Source organism: Sphaerodactylus townsendi, linkage group LG12 (genome assembly GCF_021028975.2).
Source record: "Sphaerodactylus townsendi isolate TG3544 linkage group LG12, MPM_Stown_v2.3, whole genome shotgun sequence".
NCBI classification, from domain to species: Eukaryota; Metazoa; Chordata; class Lepidosauria; order Squamata; family Sphaerodactylidae; genus Sphaerodactylus; species Sphaerodactylus townsendi.
In genome coordinates, this window is record NC_059436.1 from 51,767,988 (window position 1) to 51,789,259 (window position 21,272).

The 21,272-nt window shown below is 57.1% G+C and overlaps 2 protein-coding genes across 2 annotated transcripts in view; one reads left to right on the top strand and one right to left on the bottom strand.

Moving 5' to 3' along the window:
• Positions 1 to 17,769: 17,769 nt before the first annotated feature.
• Positions 17,770 to 19,671, bottom strand: IER5L (immediate early response 5 like). Its single transcript, XM_048512743.1, has one exon. The coding sequence runs from the start codon at positions 19,412 to 19,414 to the stop codon at positions 18,323 to 18,325; it is 1,092 nt and encodes a 363-aa protein (XP_048368700.1). The 5' UTR covers positions 19,415 to 19,671; the 3' UTR covers positions 17,770 to 18,322.
• Positions 19,502 to 21,272, top strand: part of LOC125441572 (serine/threonine-protein kinase N2-like) — a 10,697-nt gene continuing 8,926 nt past the window's right edge. Inside the window, exons 1-3 of the mRNA XM_048512180.1 lie at positions 19,502 to 19,567; positions 19,612 to 20,001; positions 20,761 to 20,810. Coding sequence (XP_048368137.1) covers positions 19,502 to 19,567; positions 19,612 to 20,001; positions 20,761 to 20,810 — 506 coding nt within the window. The remainder of the gene's footprint in view (positions 19,568 to 19,611; positions 20,002 to 20,760; positions 20,811 to 21,272) is intronic.

The following is a 21,272-nucleotide window of genomic DNA, read 5'->3' on the forward strand; positions in this document are numbered from 1 at the left end:
TCATGAGCAGGAAACAGAAGCAGAGTTTCGATGCTGGCTTGACTAGAGTTGAGAGCTCAGAGGATGGATGTTGGGAAAGCAAGTGGAGTATATATATCTGTTGGAGTGTCCAGGGTGTGTGAAGAAACATTATCTGTGAGTAACAAAGAAGTGAGTAACACCCTGGACACTCCAACAGATATATATACTCCACTTGCTTTCCCAACATCAGATCCTCTGAAGATGCCAGCCACAGATGCAGGCGAAACGTCAGGAGAGAATGCTGCTAGAACACGGCCATACAGCCCGGAAACCACACAGCACCCCAATGATTCCGGCCGTGAAGGTCTTCGACAATACAATATCTTACTTATATAATTAATTCAAATTGGGAGTATATATCACAATCTGTATAGTATCTATAACATTTCAGTGCTAGTTAATATCCATTTTTTTCTATCTTCGAACATAAAAAAAGATTTCCCACTGCATTTTCAGCATAAAACTCCAATGTTTTAAATCTTTTTTTCTTGCATTCTTATATAGGTGGTTGATCTTTAGAATATCCTGGAGGTTTTTTCCTCTGGAGACTGTTCTTGAAAATTCAAAGAAGTCTACCCATTTTCTTGCAATTTTCTGGGTGGCTGATCTTTTATATTTTCTGGTGGCTTTTCTCTAAAGTCAATCCTGGAATCTTCGGAGGGATCCTCATCTGTGAGATGTGTCGCCAGTTGTTTTGCTTAATTTGCAGTTTTTATAGTTATTTTCCCTGTAGATAAGAGCGTTTCTAAAACAAGTAAAATTTTCCAATTATATTCTGCCTCTTCTTTCAAAAGAATTTGTCTTATAGGCTCATTTTTCTTCAGGTGTGTGTTCTGCAGGTCTTGAAAGATTAGCATATCTATCTTCTTTTTTAATGTTTATTTTCAAAAAAAGACAAAAACAAACATTAAAAATACTCCGTTACGTAAAACGTCCAGCCATACTATGAAAAAAAAGTCTAATTTTATAACATATCTTTTATGCTAGTTCACCTTTAAAGTACATTAAATCTTGAACTATCTTTTATCTTAATTGATTAATTATATTGCACAAGAGAATGTAAAGAAAAAAGAATTATCTATTGTATTTTCTACGACACTTTAATCAGGTATGCTAAACTGACATGTTAGTAACTTCTCACCAAAATAATCTAACCCTATACCTATCCTAATAACCTTCTTTTGGCTTGACAAGTAAAACATTTAAGTTAAATTTCTTTAACAGTCATCATCTTATAATAAGAGATAATCGGTTTCCAAGTCTTTTCAAATTGATTTACTGGATCTCACAATATCCAAGTTAATCGGTCCAATTCCATTGTTTCTAGAATCTTCTGTTCCTATTCCTTTAAGGCCCTGCGCGGCCTGGGACCGTCGTATCTTCGAGACCGCATCACCCCATATGTCCCTGTACGGCCTCTCCAATCGGGGGAGGCCAATTTACTGGTGGTCCCTGGCCCTTCAGTGGTGCGGCTGGCCTCCACACGGGCCAGGGCCTTTACAGCCCTGGCCCCGGCCTGGTGGAACACTCTTCCTCCAGCTGTCTGGGCCCTGCGGGACCTTGGGAAGTTCCGCAGGGCCTGTAAGACGGAGCTGTTCCGCCGGGCCTTTGGAGAAACCAGCCACTAATGGTGCCCCCCTCCTTTTTGTGGCCCTGACTCCTAGGCCACATACCATCCAACGAGACTCGCCATGCCTCCCTTTCCAGGGGAGAGGGAATTTTAAATCTGGAATATCGGGCGCCAACCATATATTATTGAGACTGTGTAAACTAAATTTCTAGTTTTATCGCTGCTTTTAAATGTTTAAATGTCTAATTGTTTATATTGTCATTTTATCTGCTGTACACGGCCCAGAGCCCTCCGGGGATGGGGCGATATAAAAGCCTAATTAATAAATAAATAAATAAAATATTCTTTCAATGTTGGAGTATTTTTTTCTTTTCCAGTTTCTTGCTAATTCCTTTGTTGCTAATATGATCAAATAAAGGAATAATTTATCATATTTCAATATTTACTTGTCAGATGACAGACCCAACAAAAAAATTTCTGGATTCATCTTAATTTTTACTTTAATATTTTTTCCCATTAATTATTTTATTTCTTTCTAATATTTTTGAATTTTTGGGCAATCCCACCACATGTGTATGACCGTTCCAGGGTTATTATGGCAGTTCCCCACCTCTTATCAAGATAGTAAATAAATCCATTAGTTGATTGCCGTCTGTACATCTTAAATGCTTTTAAGTCTGAGAGTCTTAAAATCAAGTCAGTAATATTCGAAAAACAAACAACCAAAACAAAATAATAAAATGCTTCTCTATTTTCTTTTTTTTTGGTAAAAATGTATTTTAAAAAATTTCTTCAGTGCTAAAAAAAACAAATTACTGCAGATCAAAAAGGGAAACTTAAACAGAAGAAAGTGAAAGTAAGAAATTAAAAGAGGGTTTTTTTAAAAAAGAGGCTGTCTCTTTTGCCGAATGACACATTTGCACTCACTGATTCTGAATGTTACCAGAACTAGTGGATCAAAATAGACCCAAACTTGCCCACCTGCAAAATTAAAGGTCCTGAAAATGACCGAGGAGGCCAGAGCTAGACCCAGTCTACTCTTTAGCGAGCTGTTTGCTCCTTTCAGTGAGTGCAGCCTCCATCAACAAGACCTCAGACTGAACAAGATGCCGTGTCTTCTGGAACCACAACAACTCTTTCTGGATGGGCGCTCCCAGCAGATACAAAGTTGATGCCTCCCGGGTCCTTCAGAAGCACCTTCTATGTGCAAAGAAACCCAATGGCGGATGTCAGGATGCCCATTGGGGACCACTGCTGGAAACAATAATCAAACTCACACAAATAGCCCTCCATGTTTATTGAAGTTTATTGAAAGGATTTGGGCCTTTGGCATGTATACCTGGTCCGTAGGCCTGTTGACTGGTTTATAACTGCTCAGTGTATAGAAGTGCCAGCTCTGAGGAATAATCCGGAGTGTTATACACTGGTGTTCTCTGAATTGTCTAGAGCAGGGGTGGCCAACCTATAGTGCTCCAGAGATTCATGGACTACAATTCCCATCAGCCCCTGCCAGCATGGCCAATTGACTGATGGGAATTGTAGTCCATTAACAACTGGAGCACCATAGGTTGGCCACCCTTAGTCTAGAGGCTTGCCAGGAGGAGGACTCCTTCTTTACCCCTCTACCATTTCTGAGGCAATTACCCCTCTACCATTTCTGAGGCTTTCTTATGTGAACCTTGGGTGAGGGATCTGGTAGTTTATTCCAATGAAAGACCTACACTTGGAAGCACATGCATCTTATAAGCCACCAGAAGTTATTTTCATGTGCAGTTGGATGATAGTGGGGGTGGGCAGTGGGGGGATCCAAAAATTTTAGTAACAGGTTCCCATGGTGGTGGGATTCAAACTGTGGTGTAGCGCCAATGGGGCTGGGTGGGGCACGACGGGGGCGTGGCCGGGCATTCCGGGGGTGGAGCATTCCTGGGCGGGGCATTCCTGGGCGGGGCTGTGGCAAGGACGCAGCTGCTGCGCCCGTCCTTCGGCGGGAAACGAATGCACGCAGGCACAGGCTGCCATGCATGACGGTGCACCTCTTGCTAGACTGTTTGCCCCATGCCAGCCACTGCTGAGAGGAGGGGCGTGACCAAGGCAAAAAATTCACAGGGTGGCAAACTACCCACTCAGTCACCCCGGGTACTGGGCACACTGGCTGTAAAATAATTAGGGGTAAATCACTCTCGGGAACCTGTGAGAACCTGCTGGATCCCACCTCTGGGGGTGGGGAATACATGATTTGTCTGTGTGTACACCTGTTCAGTTAGGGTCATCATGTAGGGCTGCCAACTCCAGGTTGGGAAATTCCTGGAGATTTTGGGACTGGAGTCTGGAGAAGGCGGGCTTTGGGGAAGAGAGGGAGCATAACAGGCTAAACTTCCACACAGTCCTCCCTCCAAAGCACAATTTTCACCGAGGAAACGGATTTCTGTTGATTTCTGTTCTATCAGTGGTAATTTCAGATCTCCTGGCACTACCTGGAGATTGGCAGCCTCACTAATGGGGCTTGATAAAGAGCTAAGAATCTTTGTTCCTTACTGCTGAAAATGTTCACACTATCTGATTGGATAAAAGGAAGGAAGGGGATCTCAGGAAATCTTGCAGAGAAGGTAAAAAAGAGGAGACTTCCAAGTGCGAGGGAGATGCGTGTAGGGGATAGTCCAGGATCTATCAAAAAAGATTTGCGGGACACCAGGCACACTAAGATCTGCTCGCTGCTGCCACTCAAAAAACAACAGCGAATCAGAACGTGGGACACTGGGCATGCTGAGATCTCATCTGTCCTGTGCCCGTGCAGAACAAAATGGAGTATTACCTCCTGGTCCTGCCTCGGCTCCTGGGAAGAAGTAGGGAGCTGTGTGGAGGAAGAAACCGGGACAAAATAGAAGAAGAATAGTTTGGATTTATACCCCCCCCTTTCTCTCCTGCAGGAGACTCAAAGGGTCTTACAATCTCCTTTCCCTTCCCCCCTCACAACAAACACCCTGTGAGGTGGGTGGGGCTAAGAGAGCTCTGAGAAGCTGTGACTAGCCCAAGGTCACCCAGCTGGCGTGTGTGGAGGTGCCCAGGCTAATCTGAATTCCCCAGATAAGCCTCCACAGCTCAGGCGGCAGAGCAGGGAATCAAACCCGGTTCCTCCAGATTAGATACACAAGCTCCAGATTAGATACACGAGAAATACCCACGGTATATAAGATCCCGGTTCTACCCTGGGATATTTTGACCGTGCAAAAATGGCCATTGGCTCCTTGCATATTGGGTATGTGTACTGGCTGCCTGTTCAATGGGAAAATGGGCTGGACAGCACTTCACCTGTATGAGATCTTGATAGCCACTGCTTGTTGTAGTAGCTAGAACTGAATAGGATGATGGACCTACCGTGTTTCCCCGAATATAAGACAGTGTATTATATTATTTTTTGCTCCCAAAGATGCACTATGTCTTATTTTCAGGGGATGTCTTATTTTTCTGTGTTCTGTTCATTGGGCATGCTTCCAAACAAAAACTTTGCTATGTCTTACTTTCAGGGGATGCCTTATATTTCGCACTTCAGCAAAACCTCTACTATGTCTTATTTTTCGGGGATGTCTTATATTCAGGGAAACAGGGTATGGGGCAACCACCAGTTTCCAAAGGGTTGTTTTGAAGAAGAAATTGGGAGGGACAATAGAAAAAGCAAAGTCCGGGTGCCTGCTCATTTGAGCAAGGGTGAGACAAAAATGGATTAAAAGAGGCAGCACCACAGAAGTCATTTCAGTAGCTAGAAGGTTAGGGCTGCCAACTGCCTGGAGAAAAATGCCTTATCCTTTTTACAGAGGCTCAATGGGAGGTTATTATTTATTTATTTATTATTAATTTTATATATCGCCCTCCCCCTGAGGGCTCCGGGCGGTTCACAACAAGGTTAAAACATACATTAAAACATAATTTAAATATTAATTACATAAAAACAGAACCCATGTAAAAATGTGGATGGCATCTGGCTACCCCCTCCCCCCCCCCTTGTGCCCACGGGAGGCCAGATGACACTGTAAATGCATTTTTAACCAGGCTGGCCAAATGCCTGGTGGAACAGGTCCGTCTTGCAGGCCCTGCGGAAACTCTGTAAGTCCCGCAGGGCCCTGATCTCCCTAGGGAGCCTGTTCCACCAGGTAGGGGCCAGGGCTGAAAAGGCCCTGCCCCTCGTCGAGGCCAGCCTGATCATTTTTGGGCCAGGGATCACGAGTAGGTCCTCCTCCGAGGAGCGGAGGGGCCTACTGGGGCAATATGGGGAGAGGAGGTCCCTCAGGTACGCAGGTCCGAGACCGCGAACGGCTTTGAAGGTCAAAACCAACCCTTTAAACATAATCCGGAACTCAATCAGCAGCCAGTGCAGACGGTATAGGATCGGTGTGATTCGATCCCTGCTCGAACTGCCAGTAAGCAGCCTGGCTGCTGCATTCTGAATGAGTTTTGATTTCCGGATCATGGCCAAAGGCAAGCCCACATAGAGCGAGTTACAGTGGTCTAACCTGGAGGTGACCGTTGCATGGATCACCGTTGCTAGATCAGCTGATGTCATTTACTTCCATGCCATGGAAAAGTTTCAGTTGTCCATTTGTAACAGGCCCCCCCCCCCTCCAGGTCTGTTGGCAGTGCTACAAAAAGTGCGCAGCCGCTAAAGCTAGATTTAGCCCAGCTCTTGCCCCCCTCTCCCCTCGTGCCTCACTGTCTGCATGGCTCCCATCTGAACAACTAGTTCTTCTAGCTCCCGAGACTAGAGAGCAGACTCGCTGGGGAAGGAAGGGCAAAGCAACAGAGACCCCCTTCATCCTACTGCTTCCCGGTCTCCCCCCTCCCCTTCTCAGGGCAAAAGTTTCTTTTGAATGGTACAGCGGAGGGAGATCGACAGGAGTCTGTGCCCCCCCCCCCATCTCCCAAAAGCCTGCGGGAGCTCTATGAGAAAGCAACGCTCTCTGCCCCAGTACTCTTATTTTCATCTCTGACTGGGAAGGTTCTGCACGGATTCTGAGCAGTAACGAAAGCAGTTGTTTCTAAACAAAGGGAGACAGACACATACACATCTTCTGGTGCCGGCAGGGCATACACACAGGCTTTCCCCTTCCACAGCAGTTGAAAGCCAAAACCCGTGCCTCATCTGCATATTCATAAGCATCTGATAAATTAATCATGATGTCAGTAACAGGCTGCCTGCAAGAGAGGCAGCAGTGGAGGGTTCCGCGCCCTACCTTCCCTCCGCTCTGCCTTCTTTGCCTACGGTTTGCTTTCCTCCCCAATCCTGATTTGACTTCTTGGTTCATTTGGACTCCTGCTAACTAGCTTCTCCCAAACAAGGAAGTTGTGAGGCTCCCTGCAAAACTATATGTATAGCAGTGGTGGCGAACCTATGGCACGGGTACCAGAGGTGGCACTCAGAGCCCTCTCTGTGGGCACGTGCAAACAGAGTCCCCCCCCCCCCCCACATCTAGGCTGGCCTGTGCCACTGGGCTCGATTATTAGCATTAAACCTAAGACCTACCGTGTTTCCCCGAAAATAAGACAGTGTCTTATATTAATTTTTGCTCCCAAAGATGAGCTATGTCTTATTTTCTGGGGATGTCTTATTTTTCTGTGTTCTGTTCGTCGGACATGCTTCCAAACAAAAACTTTGCTACGTCTTACTTTTGGGGGATGCCTTATATTTCACACTTTAGCAAAACCTCTACTACGTCTTATTTTCCGGGGATGTCTTATATTCGGGGAAACAGGGTAGTTTTGGGGAAGCAGTGTAGGTAATCCTGTTACGTGCTGTTAAACCCCACTGATTTTCATGCGAAGAACTAAAGCACGATCCTTTACCTGGGGGTAAGCTTGGCTGCTGGCAATGGGGCTTGCTTCTGAGTAAACCCTCCTAGGGTCGTGATTCACCCGTTGGTAGAGTTGCATGGTTGCTGCAAAGCAAAGCCACCGACTACCACCAAGCTTACTCCCGAGTAACGCACGCCTCGGAGTCAACCATTTTTTTCTAAACTAAAACTTCAGTATTCAGGTTAAATTGCCGTGTTGGCCCTTGGCAATAAATAAGTGGGTTTTGGGTTGCAATTTGGGCACTCGGTCTCGAAAAGGTTCGCCATCACTGATGTATAGAATTAACCCATCCTTGGATGCACAAGGCCCTTGGTTTACACCGGGACTCCCTCGCTCCATCTGCTTACAAAGCCAAGTTCTACAATTTTGTAGGTTTACCATTTGTCTGGTAGCAGCAAGCAAACTCCTCCCCCGCCCCCACTCTCAGACCCCCATCCTCAGTAATTTGATGCTAGGGATAAAAAATGGGGGGTGGCACTGATGGTGATTGCCCCCCCCCTTGCCCCATTGTTCATGCAAACCAAGTCCTGTATGGTTGATTTAAAATTGCTCGTCCCTGCTGACTCGAAAATCCCTGATTCGATTTTTGTTCTCTCTCATGTGAATTGAACCCGCAAGCCTTTCTTTTTCACCTATTTTGCTGGGAGGAATTTTTTTAATTACATTTTTGCATTCTTCGTGTGTGTGTGTGTGTGTGTGTGTGTGTGTGTTTGCTGGATAATTGGCATGAAACTTATCCGTAGTGTCAAAGTATTGGGAACACCTGCAACAAAACTGGATAAAAACAAAGACAACGTCAAAAAGGGATGCAGTTGACCATGCTGTATCAAACATCCCTGATAATGGCTGTATTCTAGTAGCATTCTCTCCTGACGTTTCGCCTGCATCTGTGGCTGGCATCTCGAAGATCCGGAAGGTGCCAGCCACAGATGCAGGCAACCATTACAAAGGGTCGCTCCCTATCTATCCCTCTCCAGGATCGGGTCTGTCCACACTGTAAAAACCAAGTGGAGACTCTTGCTCACTTGACTGTCCGAGATATGTGGGTATTAGGAATTTCTCTCCTGGGCGGGTCTTAGACAAATCTGAAAGAGACTCTGACAACTCTGTTGTGGAGCTTTTGCTAAATAACACAGAGGCCGCGCTCTTGGAAAAAGTAGCAAAATTTCTTTTACAAGTGACAGAATTTTCTAAGTAACGTCCAATGCTAGATACAGTTTGTCTGTGTTTTGAATGTACTTTTGATTTGTACTTCAGAAATGTCTGCAATGCCCTGGAGCCTATTTTAACATGCCTAATAAAGGTTGTTGTATTGTGGTCAGATGCAGGCAAAATGTCAGGAGAAAATGCTACTAGAATACGGCCATGCAGCCCAGAAACCACACAACACCCCCGTGATTCCGGCTGTGAAAGCCTTCGACAATACATCCCTGACCATCTTCTGTGACTGTACGTTGCAGGAGATACTCAGAGCAGCACAATAAGAGACCTCCTCTGGATGGCTTTTAAAGCTTCCTGTTTTTAACAGGGGGCAGCTGGATACTTCGAGAAAGTCCACAAACAAGGCAGGGAAACTATATCTCTCACACTGTTTATCTCCCAGTGGCTGGTGCTCAAAGATACACTGCCTCTGTACACAGAGGCTTCATTCCTGCCAGGTGCTGATGCAGCCTATGGTCTCAGCCTGCTATCAGTGGCAGTGACCTGTGGTCAGGCTTACCAGACGTCCCGCTTTTGGCGGGACAGTCCCGCCTTCAAACAATTTGTCCCGCGTCCCGCCGGGTTATTGAAATTGTCCAATTTTGGGGAGGCTGCCGTGACTACGCTATATGGAAACGGCAAGCCCTAGAAGGCAGTGCGCCCCTGCGGCTGCGCACGTGCGGGGCTGCCTACCCCTGTCCCGGTTCACAAAGGTGACCATCTGGTCACCTTACCTGTGGTGCCACTGGCTCCTTCCGCACATGCAGAATAATGCACTTTCAAACTGCTTTCAATGCTCTTTGAAGCTGTGCGGAATAGCAAAATCCACTTGCAAACAGTTGTGAAAGTGGTTTGAGAACGCATTATTCTGCGTGTGTGGAAGAGGCCGCTGCCTGGTGTTTTAGTGTTTCCGCAGCGGCTTGGATTTGTCCTGGAGGGCAGTGGCGTAGTGCCAACAGGGAAGGGGGGTGCGCGATGCCCCAGGCATGCTCTTCGCCTGGGGCGTGGCCGGGGCATTCTGGGGGCGTGGCAGGGGTGTTCCCAGGCAGGTGGCACCACGACAGGGGCGCAGGGCATGCATGTGCCTCTGGCGCAGTTCTCCCTCACTCTGCGTGGTCCAGGAAGCGATGTGATTGTCTTTCTTAGAACAACAAAATGTCTCAAACAACCTGATATATCAATCTTGTCCAGTGTTCGGTTTTCAGCAGAGGTTTTGGAAAGCCCGTAAGTAGGCAGCACCACCTTATTGTCTGGCACTAGTATTGGGTATTTTGGAGGTATACTGCCTCTGCACATTGAGGCTCCATTCTTAGTAATTATGGCATAAAGCAGCAAATTGTCCCTGAATTTCCCCACAGGATAAAAAAAAAAGCCCATCTACCCCAGCAGCCTGTTGATGGCAGTGATTGGACACCTCTAGGTACAGAAAATGAAGAACGAAGATCTTTCCTGATGTTTGCAGCAACTGGTATTCAAAGATAAACTGCCTCTGAACAGGAAGGTTCTATTTATCTATTGTAGCTAAGAACTGTTGATGACAGACTAATCCTCCCTGAATTAATCTAATTTTCTACTTTGAAGCAAAACTGCCTTTCAGGGAAGCTCATCCATTGATTCGGATTCTTTCACTAGGAAACCTCTGAAAAACTTCCAAGAAATGCGGGAGTTGCTCAGAATATAATCTGCAAACTGGCAGTCGAGGATTCTTGCCCCGTTCCCATTGTGAAAGGAAGCCTGGATGGTCATGTGTTGTTTTCCCTCGGAAACCAACTTGGCTAAGTTTGTGGAAGGTACAGTTTATAAATACACAATCAGCAAATACAAAATCGATATGTAAATGTTTTTCTCAGTCTCACCCCTTCCCTCAAAACTTGCCCTACAAACCGATCCCTTTTAAACCCTGGATATATAAAGACAGCCTCAAGAGGACTAAAATGCAATCTGTACATGTACAGTGGCACTCTCTTTTATCAGTCACAACATCTGATAATAAAAATAGTGGTTTGGGGGTGTTTAGCAGAAGAAGAAGAGTTCGGATTTACATCCCCCTTTCTCACCTGTAAGGAGACTCAAAGGGGCTGACAATCTCCTTTCCCTCCCCCCGCCCTGTGAGGTGGGTGGGGCTGAGAGATCTCTGAAGAACTGCGACCCAAGTCACCTGCTCTTAACCACTGCGCCACTGCTGTCCCCACAAAGGGGGGCAGTCGCTATCTTCCTGCCTCCCTGGGGCCTGGATGGGGCAAGGGAAGTAGTGCTACTATGCCCCTCTTCACCCTGTTCATAGGCAACAGGAGAGTGGGGTGTAGAGGAGGGATCAGATGCTACTTTCCCACCTGCCTGTCACCCAGCAGGAGAGGAAAAAGGAGGAAGTGGGGGGCAGGGTGGTGACTTGGGTGCCCTACATCTTTGGTTTGATCCTGGATTCTTTTGATGGCAGGGTGTGCTCCGGCAGCTGTGCTACAGTCTGTAGCTGTGTCCCCTTAGTAGTAGTAGTAGTAGTAGTAGTAGTAGTAGTAGTAGTAGTAGTAGTAGAAGAAGAAGAAGAAGAAGAAGAAGAAGAAGAGTTTGGATTTATATCCCCCCTTTCTCTCCTGCAGGAGACTCAAAGGGGCTGACAATCTCCTTGCCCTTCCCCCCTCACAACAAACACCCTGTGAGGTAGGTGGGGCTGAGAGAGCTCCGAGAAGCTGTGACTAGCCCAAGGTCACCCAGCTGGCGTGTGTGGGAGTGCACAGGCTAATCCGAATTCCCCAGAGAAGCCTCCACAGCTCAGGCGGCAGAGCGGGGAATCAAACCCGGTTCCTCCAGATTAGATACACGAGCTCCTAACCTCCTACGCCACAGGTGCATCTGTAAAATGACATCCTGAGCGTCTTTCTGAGTGCTTCGTGTTTGGCCCTCCTCACTTGGGAGCATCCCTTGGATTATGCGTTGGTCTTGGGGCACAGCTTAAGCGACCAGAATCTCTCTCCACACTTGGGATGCTCGACTGGTCTAGTCAGACGTCTCCAACCTGAGCACAGGTGTAGCACAGGAGCTGAAGAGACGGAGAGGTTTGCCAAGGAGGCCCCAGATTTGAATCTTCCTGCTCGCTCACTGGGTGGCCTTAAGTAAGCTGCTCTCTCGTACTGATGTTCCTCTGCAATATTGGTATTATATAACACTGACCTACTTATAGAGCTAATCTTTGCAACATACCATCTGAGAGCAGCAGTGGCGTAGTGGTTAAGAGCAGGTGCACTCTAAGCTGGAGAAGCGGGTTTGATTCCCCGCTCTGCCACTTGAGCTGTGGAGGCTTATCTGGGGAACTAGACTAGCCTGTGCACTCCAACACATGCCAGCTGGGTGACCTTAGGCTAGTCACAGTTCTTCGGAGGTCTCTCAGCCCCACCTACCTCACAGGGTGTTTGTTGTGAGGGAAAGGAGTTTGTGAGCCCCTTTGAGCCTCCTTGCAGGAGAGAAAGGGGGGATATAAATCCAAACTCTTCTAAATCCAAACTCTCTTTGTCCCCCTGGAGGGCAATTCCAGGCTGTCCCCACAGCAACTGAGTTGGCCCCCTGGAACCGAGCTAAGTGGGCGGGATTATCTTGGTGCCTGTTTTGCTCCTCGATTGTGATTGGCGCTTGTGTTACGGCGGGAAACGGGAGCGTTCTTTTTTTTTACAGTTTTTAAAGTTTACAGTTACATGCGCTTTCTGCCCGCCACGATTCTCCTGTTCCGCGCATGCCACAAAAGCGCCTCGTGATTGGTTGAATGGATGAGGTGTCATTTCGATGCTTCCCCACTTGGAAGCGGTATCGACATTGTTCCGGCAGAAAAGTGTAGTTCATAACTGCGACAAGGATGTCGCAGTTCTGAGGGGGGGGGGGGGAACTGAGACAAAACAATGTTGAGCTCGGTGGCAGTGGGGATTCACTGAGGCGAACCTAGGGAGAAACCAGTTCAACTCTGTCAGTGGGGAAAGCCCCCAGATGTTCATGGACTACAATTCCCATCAGCTTCTGCCAGCATGGCCAATCCCAGCTGCCCTGGATAAAACGGCTGCTTTGGAGGGCGGACTGTGTGGCGCTGTACTCTGCTGACACCCTCCCCTCCCACTTCATTCCCCAAGCTCCGCTCCCAAATCACCAGGAATTTCCCAACCCAGAGTTTGCAGCGATAGCTTTCCTCTCTCCCCGCTCTGCTCTCCTTCCGTAGCCAGAACAGTTGTTTCTAGCCGGTTGAAAAGTACTCGTTTCGGTCACTCAGGGAAACGGGCTCCTTTCTGTGGAAGTCGTGGCTGCAGAGGGAGCCACGGAGGACTCGGATGCTCACCCACTTTCTTTTTTAAAAAGCTGTCTGGTGCCAGAGGAGATGTTGGTGGATACCATGGCACCCACATGCACCATGGCTACTGCAAGAGATGGAATCAGCGACATAGTTGCCCCAGCTTACCTTCAGTCGCACAGTGAAGATCCTGGTGCTGGGCTGATCACGACTGCCAAAGAAATCAATTAAAAAATCTTCACGGTCTATCTGACAGGGGGGGCCAACATATGGCGCTCCAGATGTTCATGGACTACAATTCCCATCAGCCCCTGCCAGGCCACCTCTGGTCTTAAGCCTTGCTGGGTAAAAGCTGCACCCATTTTCTTTTAAAAAACCTGTCTGGTGCCAGAGAAGATGTTGGCAGATACCACGGCACTCACATGCACGATGTTGGGGACCTGTGGGTTAGAGGGTTGGACGGAAATCTGGGAGACCTCATGCCGTGGAAACTTGCTGGGTGCCCTTGGGTCAGTCACACACGCTCGGCCTAACCCACCCCTCAGAGTTGTCAGCGTGAGGATAAAACAGGAGAGGGAAGGATGATGCAAGCCACTTTATAGGCAAGACAGCTGGGTATAAACAAAGCAAATAGGTTTTGTGGTTATTTAAAACAAAGGTGGTTTGTATGCTGGGGACTTGTATCAGAGTCACAACTTCCTTTGGCGCAGCAGTGGCGTAGTGGTGAAGAGCAGGTGCGCTCTAATCTGGAGGAACGGGGTTTGATTCCTTGCTCTGCCGCCTGAGCTGTGGAGGCTTATGTGGGGAATTCAGATTAGCCTGTGCACTCCCACACAGGTCAGCTGGGTGACCTTGGGCGAGTCACAGTTCTTCGGAGCTCTCTCAGCCCCACCTACCTCACAGGGTGTTTGTTGTGAGGGGGGGAAGGGAAAGCAACCTGTAAGCCCTTTTGAGTCTCCTTACAGGAGAGAAAGGGGGGATATCAATCCAACTCTTCTTTTTCAGCCAGCCCTGGAGGAAGCTGAGCCAAGAGGCGCACTGCTAATTCCGCTTGGTTCTGCTTGCTCCTGGCTGCCACTGGCCATCTAGAAACTTTCCCAGTTAAGTTCAAGAGCCAGCTACTCAGGACAGAAGGAAAAAGGGACCTCCCCAAACAGCTCTTGCCATCTTTCTTGCTTCTGGCAAGCAGAAAGAGCAGAATTTCTCACACAACGGAGACATTCGGCAGTGGTGAAGATGAGCAGGTGCGCTTCACAGGTCTGCTGTTATGAGCTGGGCTAAGGAGCCAGAGTAGCATGGGCTCATTCCGCACATGCAGAATAATGCACTTTCAAACTGCTTTCAGTGCTCTTTGAAGCTGTGCGGAATGGCAAAATCCACGTGCAAACCGTTGTGAAAGTGGTTTGAAAACGCATTATTTTGCGTGTGCGGAAGGGGCCATAGTGTCAAGGCCAGAATTTATGACATTTTAATCGCACCCTTCCTCCGAGGAGCTCAGCTTGGTATTGAAGGTTCCCTTCGCTGTCAGACTGTTTTGTATAAGGGAATGAGTGACCGCAACATCACAACATTCCTTCCACGTTATCTTCATGCCAACACTGTGAAGTAGGTTAGACTGAGACCAAGCGACTGGTCGAATGTCACTCAGTGAGCTGCGTGGTTGTGGGATTTTGTACCCAAATTTCTGCAGTACTATTCTGACCCTCTAACCCCGTGGTGGTGAACCTTTGGCACTCCAGATGTTCCCCCCCCACCCCCCCCCCCCCCCACCCCCCCCCCCCCCCACCCCCCCCCCCCCCCACCCCCCCCCCCCCCCACCCCCCCCCCCCCCCACCCCCCCCCCCCCCCACCCCCCCCCCCCCCCACCCCCCCCCCCCCCCACCCCCCCCCCCCCCCACCCCCCCCCCCCCCCACCCCCCCCCCCCCCCACCCCCCCCCCCCCCCACCCCCCCCCCCCCCCACCCCCCCCCCCCCCCACCCCCCCCCCCCCCCACCCCCCCCCCCCCCCACCCCCCCCCCCCCCCACCCCCCCCCCCCCCCACCCCCCCCCCCCCCCACCCCCCCCCCCCCCCACCCCCCCCCCCCCCCACCCCCCCCCCCCCCCACCCCCCCCCCCCCCCACCCCCCCCCCCCCCCACCCCCCCCCCCCCCCACCCCCCCCCCCCCCCACCCCCCCCCCCCCCCACCCCCCCCCCCCCCCACCCCCCCCCCCCCCCACCCCCCCCCCCCCCCACCCCCCCCCCCCCCCACCCCCCCCCCCCCCCACCCCCCCCCCCCCCCACCCCCCCCCCCCCCCACCCCCCCCCCCCCCCACCCCCCCCCCCCCCCACCCCCCCCCCCCCCCACCCCCCCCCCCCCCCACCCCCCCCCCCCCCCACCCCCCCCCCCCCCCACCCCCCCCCCCCCCCACCCCCCCCCCCCCCCACCCCCCCCCCCCCCCACCCCCCCCCCCCCCCACCCCCCCCCCCCCCCACCCCCCCCCCCCCCCACCCCCCCCCCCCCCCACCCCCCCCCCCCCCCACCCCCCCCCCCCCCCACCCCCCCCCCCCCCCACCCCCCCCCCCCCCCACCCCCCCCCCCCCCCACCCCCCCCCCCCCCCACCCCCCCCCCCCCCCACCCCCCCCCCCCCCCACCCCCCCCCCCCCCCACCCCCCCCCCCCCCCACCCCCCCCCCCCCCCACCCCCCCCCCCCCCCACCCCCCCCCCCCCCCACCCCCCCCCCCCCCCACCCCCCCCCCCCCCCACCCCCCCCCCCCCCCACCCCCCCCCCCCCCCACCCCCCCCCCCCCCCACCCCCCCCCCCCCCCACCCCCCCCCCCCCCCACCCCCCCCCCCCCCCACCCCCCCCCCCCCCCACCCCCCCCCCCCCCCACCCCCCCCCCCCCCCACCCCCCCCCCCCCCCACCCCCCCCCCCCCCCACCCCCCCCCCCCCCCACCCCCCCCCCCCCCCACCCCCCCCCCCCCCCACCCCCCCCCCCCCCCACCCCCCCCCCCCCCCACCCCCCCCCCCCCCCACCCCCCCCCCCCCCCACCCCCCCCCCCCCCCACCCCCCCCCCCCCCCACCCCCCCCCCCCCCCACCCCCCCCCCCCCCCACCCCCCCCCCCCCCCACCCCCCCCCCCCCCCACCCCCCCCCCCCCCCACCCCCCCCCCCCCCCACCCCCCCCCCCCCCCACCCCCCCCCCCCCCCACCCCCCCCCCCCCCCACCCCCCCCCCCCCCCACCCCCCCCCCCCCCCACCCCCCCCCCCCCCCACCCCCCCCCCCCCCCACCCCCCCCCCCCCCCACCCCCCCCCCCCCCCACCCCCCCCCCCCCCCACCCCCCCCCCCCCCCACCCCCCCCCCCCCCCACCCCCCCCCCCCCCCACCCCCCCCCCCCCCCACCCCCCCCCCCCCCCACCCCCCCCCCCCCCCACCCCCCCCCCCCCCCACCCCCCCCCCCCCCCACCCCCCCCCCCCCCCACCCCCCCCCCCCCCCACCCCCCCCCCCCCCCACCCCCCCCCCCCCCCACCCCCCCCCCCCCCCACCCCCCCCCCCCCCCACCCCCCCCCCCCCCCACCCCCCCCCCCCCCCACCCCCCCCCCCCCCCACCCCCCCCCCCCCCCACCCCCCCCCCCCCCCACCCCCCCCCCCCCCCACCCCCCCCCCCCCCCACCCCCCCCCCCCCCCACCCCCCCCCCCCCCCACCCCCCCCCCCCCCCACCCCCCCCCCCCCCCACCCCCCCCCCCCCCCACCCCCCCCCCCCCCCACCCCCCCCCCCCCCCACCCCCCCCCCCCCCCACCCCCCCCCCCCCCCACCCCCCCCCCCCCCCACCCCCCCCCCCCCCCACCCCCCCCCCCCCCCACCCCCCCCCCCCCCCACCCCCCCCCCCCCCCACCCCCCCCCCCCCCCACCCCCCCCCCCCCCCACCCCCCCCCCCCCCCACCCCCCCCCCCCCCCACCCCCCCCCCCCCCCACCCCCCCCCCCCCCCACCCCCCCCCCCCCCCACCCCCCCCCCCCCCCACCCCCCCCCCCCCCCACCCCCCCCCCCCCCCACCCCCCCCCCCCCCCACCCCCCCCCCCCCCCACCCCCCCCCCCCCCCACCCCCCCCCCCCCCCACCCCCCCCCCCCCCCACCCCCCCCCCCCCCCACCCCCCCCCCCCCCCACCCCCCCCCCCCCCCACCCCCCCCCCCCCCCACCCCCCCCCCCCCCCACCCCCCCCCCCCCCCACCCCCCCCCCCCCCCACCCCCCCCCCCCCCCACCCCCCCCCCCCCCCACCCCCCCCCCCCCCCACCCCCCCCCCCCCCCACCCCCCCCCCCCCCCACCCCCCCCCCCCCCCACCCCCCCCCCCCCCCACCCCCCCCCCCCCCCACCCCCCCCCCCCCCCACCCCCCCCCCCCCCCACCCCCCCCCCCCCCCACCCCCCCCCCCCCCCACCCCCCCCCCCCCCCACCCCCCCCCCCCCCCACCCCCCCCCCCCCCCACGCCCCCCCCCCCAAACCGCCCCCCCCCCCCCACCCCCCCCCCCCAACACCCCCACACCCCCACCCCCCCCCCCCCCCCCCCCCCCGACCCCCCACCCCCCCCCCCCCCCTCCCTCCCTCCCCCCCCCCCCCCCCCCCCCCCCCCCCCCTTCCCCCCCCACCCCCCCCCCCGCCCCCCCCCCCCCCCCCCCCCCACACCCCCCCCCCCCCCCCCCCCCCCCCCCCCACCCCCCCCCCCCCCACCCCCCCCCCCCCCCACCCCCCCCCCCCCCAGGGGGGGGCTGTTCCCTGCTTCTGGTCTGGGGGGGGCTCTTCTCCCTTTGCCACAAGAGGATGTTGCTGCAAAGGGGAAAACTAAACCAGAAGAGTTTGTTGGAGGCGATTCTTTTTTTCAGGGTTATTTCTTTTCTTTTTTTCCCCATGGGGGGGGGGGAGGAATCCACAACCCCCTGCAGTTAAGAGTTTCACCCACTGATCTGGCTTCAAAAACAAACATTCAGGGCCCCCTTCTCTCTCCCCCCCCTCTGCAAAACCCCAAAGGGTTGTTTTCGGGTGGTCGGGGGGGGGGGCAGCAACTCCCCTTCCCCAAGTCTGCTTCCTTGCTGCTCCTCACCTGGTGGCATCTCTGCAGAACCCCCCCCCCTTTTCGGACCCCAAATACTGAAAATACCCTGGAAGGATGAAAAAGGGGGACAGAGAAAGAGACGCGCCCCCCCCCCCAGCAACACCACACACCAAAAAAAAAAAAAGGTTTCGTTTTAAAACTTTAAATAGGTACTATTTTCGCTCCATCTCTGTAAAAATAAAGACCCGAAATCTCAGCATTAAAGTTTATCTTACAATTTTAGAAAACATTCGCCTTCCGCGCCCCCCTCCCCTCCAGTCTTTTGTTCCGGGGTCGGGGCCCCTCCCTCCCCCCTTGTCCGAGCCGCGGCCGGCGCCAGCCCCTAGAAGGCCACGATGGCCCGCGTCCAAGCCCCCAAGCTGGCCAGCGCCTGTTTGCTACACAGCTGCCCGTTGAGCGGCTGCTCCGAGTCCGCCTGCTGCTGCTGCTGCTGGCGGCTCACCAGCCCCGTGAAGCCGGAGCCGAAAATGGAGATCAGGTTGGAGATGTTGGAGGAGTCCGAGGCGACCTCGGCGGCGGCGCTGAAGTCCTCGAAGCGGGCGCGCTTGGGGCAGGGGGCGAACGGCACGCCCGGGCCCAGGCCGCCCCCTCCGGCCGGAGCGGCCGCCGCCAATGCCGCCACCGCGCCCGGGCCGCCGCCGCCGCCTCCTCCTCCTCCGGCGGCCGCCTGGCTCTCGGGGCCCGGCTCGTACTTGCGCTTGGAGCCCGGGCTGGGCGGCGGCGGGTGGGCGGCGGCCTGTCCGCAGCAGGGCCCGTGGGCGCAGCAGTCCTGGTGCAAGAAGCCGTTGTCCACCGTGGTCACCACGTGCGTGTCCAGGTCCAAGACGGTGGTGCGGCTGGAGCAATGCGGCGAGGCGGCGGCGGCCGGCAGCCCCGACGGCGCGAACTCGCAGCCGCCCGCGCCCGGGTACAGCAGCCCGGCCGAGGAGGCGGCGGCGCGCGGGGCGTAGAAGGCGGGCGGCGAGTCCCTGCAGAGCCCGGCCAGGGCGGCCGGCGACGGCGGCGGCTCCTCGTCCTGCAGCGCGGCGGCGCAGACGGGCATCTCCAGCAGCTCGCCCGCGACGCCCACCCGGGCCAGGGCGCAGCTCCGCAGCTGCCCGCCGTCCTGCTCGTCGTCGGGCGCCGAGGGGAGCGCGCTGAAGTCGGCGGCGGAGAGCTCGGCGGGCGCGCAGGGCGGCGGGGGCATGCCCAGGAGCCCGTCGGGGTAGGAGGGCTGCTGGTGCTGCTGCTGCTGCTGCTGGCGGCGGTAGAGCTCGGCGTAGCGCTCGCTCAGGTAGAGCTGCCGGGCGTTGCGCAGCACGTAGGAGACGAGCAGGTTCTTGTGCAGCTTGATGCCGCCGCGCTGCGTGCGCGAGCTGTGGATCTTGCGCAGGGAGAGGCTGATCAGCGCCTGGGCGTCCAGCGCGCACTCCATCCTCCGCCGCCCGGGCGCCGCATCCACGCGCCCGACCCTCGCGGGGCTCCCTCTCGGCGCTCCGCCCGGGCCCGCCTCGCCGCCACCATGCGCCCCTCGCCCGGCCCGCCCGCCCGCCTGCCTGCCTCTGCCCGGCCGGCCGCGCTTTCGCGTGCGAGGCAATAAGCGCTCGCTGGCCCAGCCCCCGCTATTTGTAGGGGCCCCGCCGGCCCGCCCCCGGCCGCCGCCGCCAATCCCCGCGCGCCTTTGGCTTGGATTGGCAGGCGCCGCCCGCCCCCCGGCCGCCCGCCCGGCCAATCCAGGCGCGGCGGTTCCTTTGTGCTATTCAAATGCAGAGCCGACTTGGGGCCGCCGCCGCCGCCGCCGCCGCCGCGGCTGGAAGGTTCTCCCGAGAGCGGCCGCCGCCGCGGCTCAGGCAGGCAGCAACCGGAGGGAGCCGAGGCGCCCCGCGAGGGCCGGAGGGGGACGGGGCAGCAGGACCCGCGGGGCGCCCCCTGGCCCGGCGCCCGCCCACCCGCCTGCAGAGCTCGGGGCCCGCGGGCCGGGGCCTGGCCATGTGCGGGGAAGGGAAAGTGGGCGGGGCCCCGGTGGGCGGTCCCTCCCCGCCCCGCCCCTCCCTCCTGCTTTCCAGCAGGTGCACGTTGGGGAGCGCTGGAATAAACACCGGAGGGGCTCCTTTGGGTGGGTGGGGATTTTATTGCAATTGTGGGGGGTCTATCTCGACAGCGTTTTATGCAGCCCGGAGTCAACAGCTCCATCACTCAGCTCCATCCTGCCCCCCATTAACTCCTCGGAAAGCCCCAGTTGGCAAAAAAAAGGTGCCTCGGCTACGCCATCCAGCATGGACATTTGTGTAGACAGCGATTCCCAGCCAGGGTTCCGTGGTACCCTGGGGTGCCATGAGCATGTCCCAGGGGCACCATGGCAATGCTACCGGCCCCCCTCACTTTTGCGGTGCCTCGCACCAGCACCAGCAAGAATATGGAGCTGGCCCAGGGGGCAGGACCTGCCGCAAAGTCAGCAGCCACCACCCACCCACCCACCCACCCCCATGCTTCCCTTCACCCTGGGAGGGGAAAGTGGGGGTGGCAAGCAGGGGAGCTGGGAGGGGAAGGTGGGGGAAGGATGACAGGGGTACCGTGAGATATGAAGAGTGAGGTCAAGGGTACCGTGATGTCAAAAAGGTTGGGAAACACTGGCGTAGGAGAAGGAAGTCCCTCCTGGCGCGCTGGGGCTGGCTGCTAGGCATCCAAGGAACTGTGCCGCCAGGTACCCAAGGGTTTTTTCCCTTGTGCTTTTGGGGTATTGCAGTGCCTTCTGCTTGCCTTGGGGAATCTCTTTTGCAGCTGAGGTGTGGAGAGAGCCTGCTGTCGGTGGGAGGGGGGCATTCAACCGGGTGTGCCTAAACTGGCTCTCTGGATCTTGTTCACAGTGAAAAATGAAAGCTGTATTGATTTCAAGGGGGTTAAGGGGCAAGACACGTAGCAGAGACCCTTGGGTGCTACAGAGCCCTTCCTGACCCCAAAGAGAAGCAGCCCCACAACCAGGTGCCAGGAGAGGAAAAAGCAGTTTGGTGGGGGATAATTGTGAGCTGAAAAAAATAACGATTTAAGGCACAGGTGTCAAACTCTTGGCCCTCCAGATGTTCATGCACTACAATTCCCATCACCCCTTGCCAGTATAGCCAATGCTCATGTTGGGAGGGACTGATGGGAATTGTAGTTCGTGAACATCTGGAGGGCCGCGAGTTTGATACCACTGAAGGGGTGGGAGGTTAAGTACCACCTTCCCCCACCTCTCCTTTGCTCAAAATCCTAGCCCTCCCAACAGCTTTTCATGAGAATTTAAAAGTTACTAT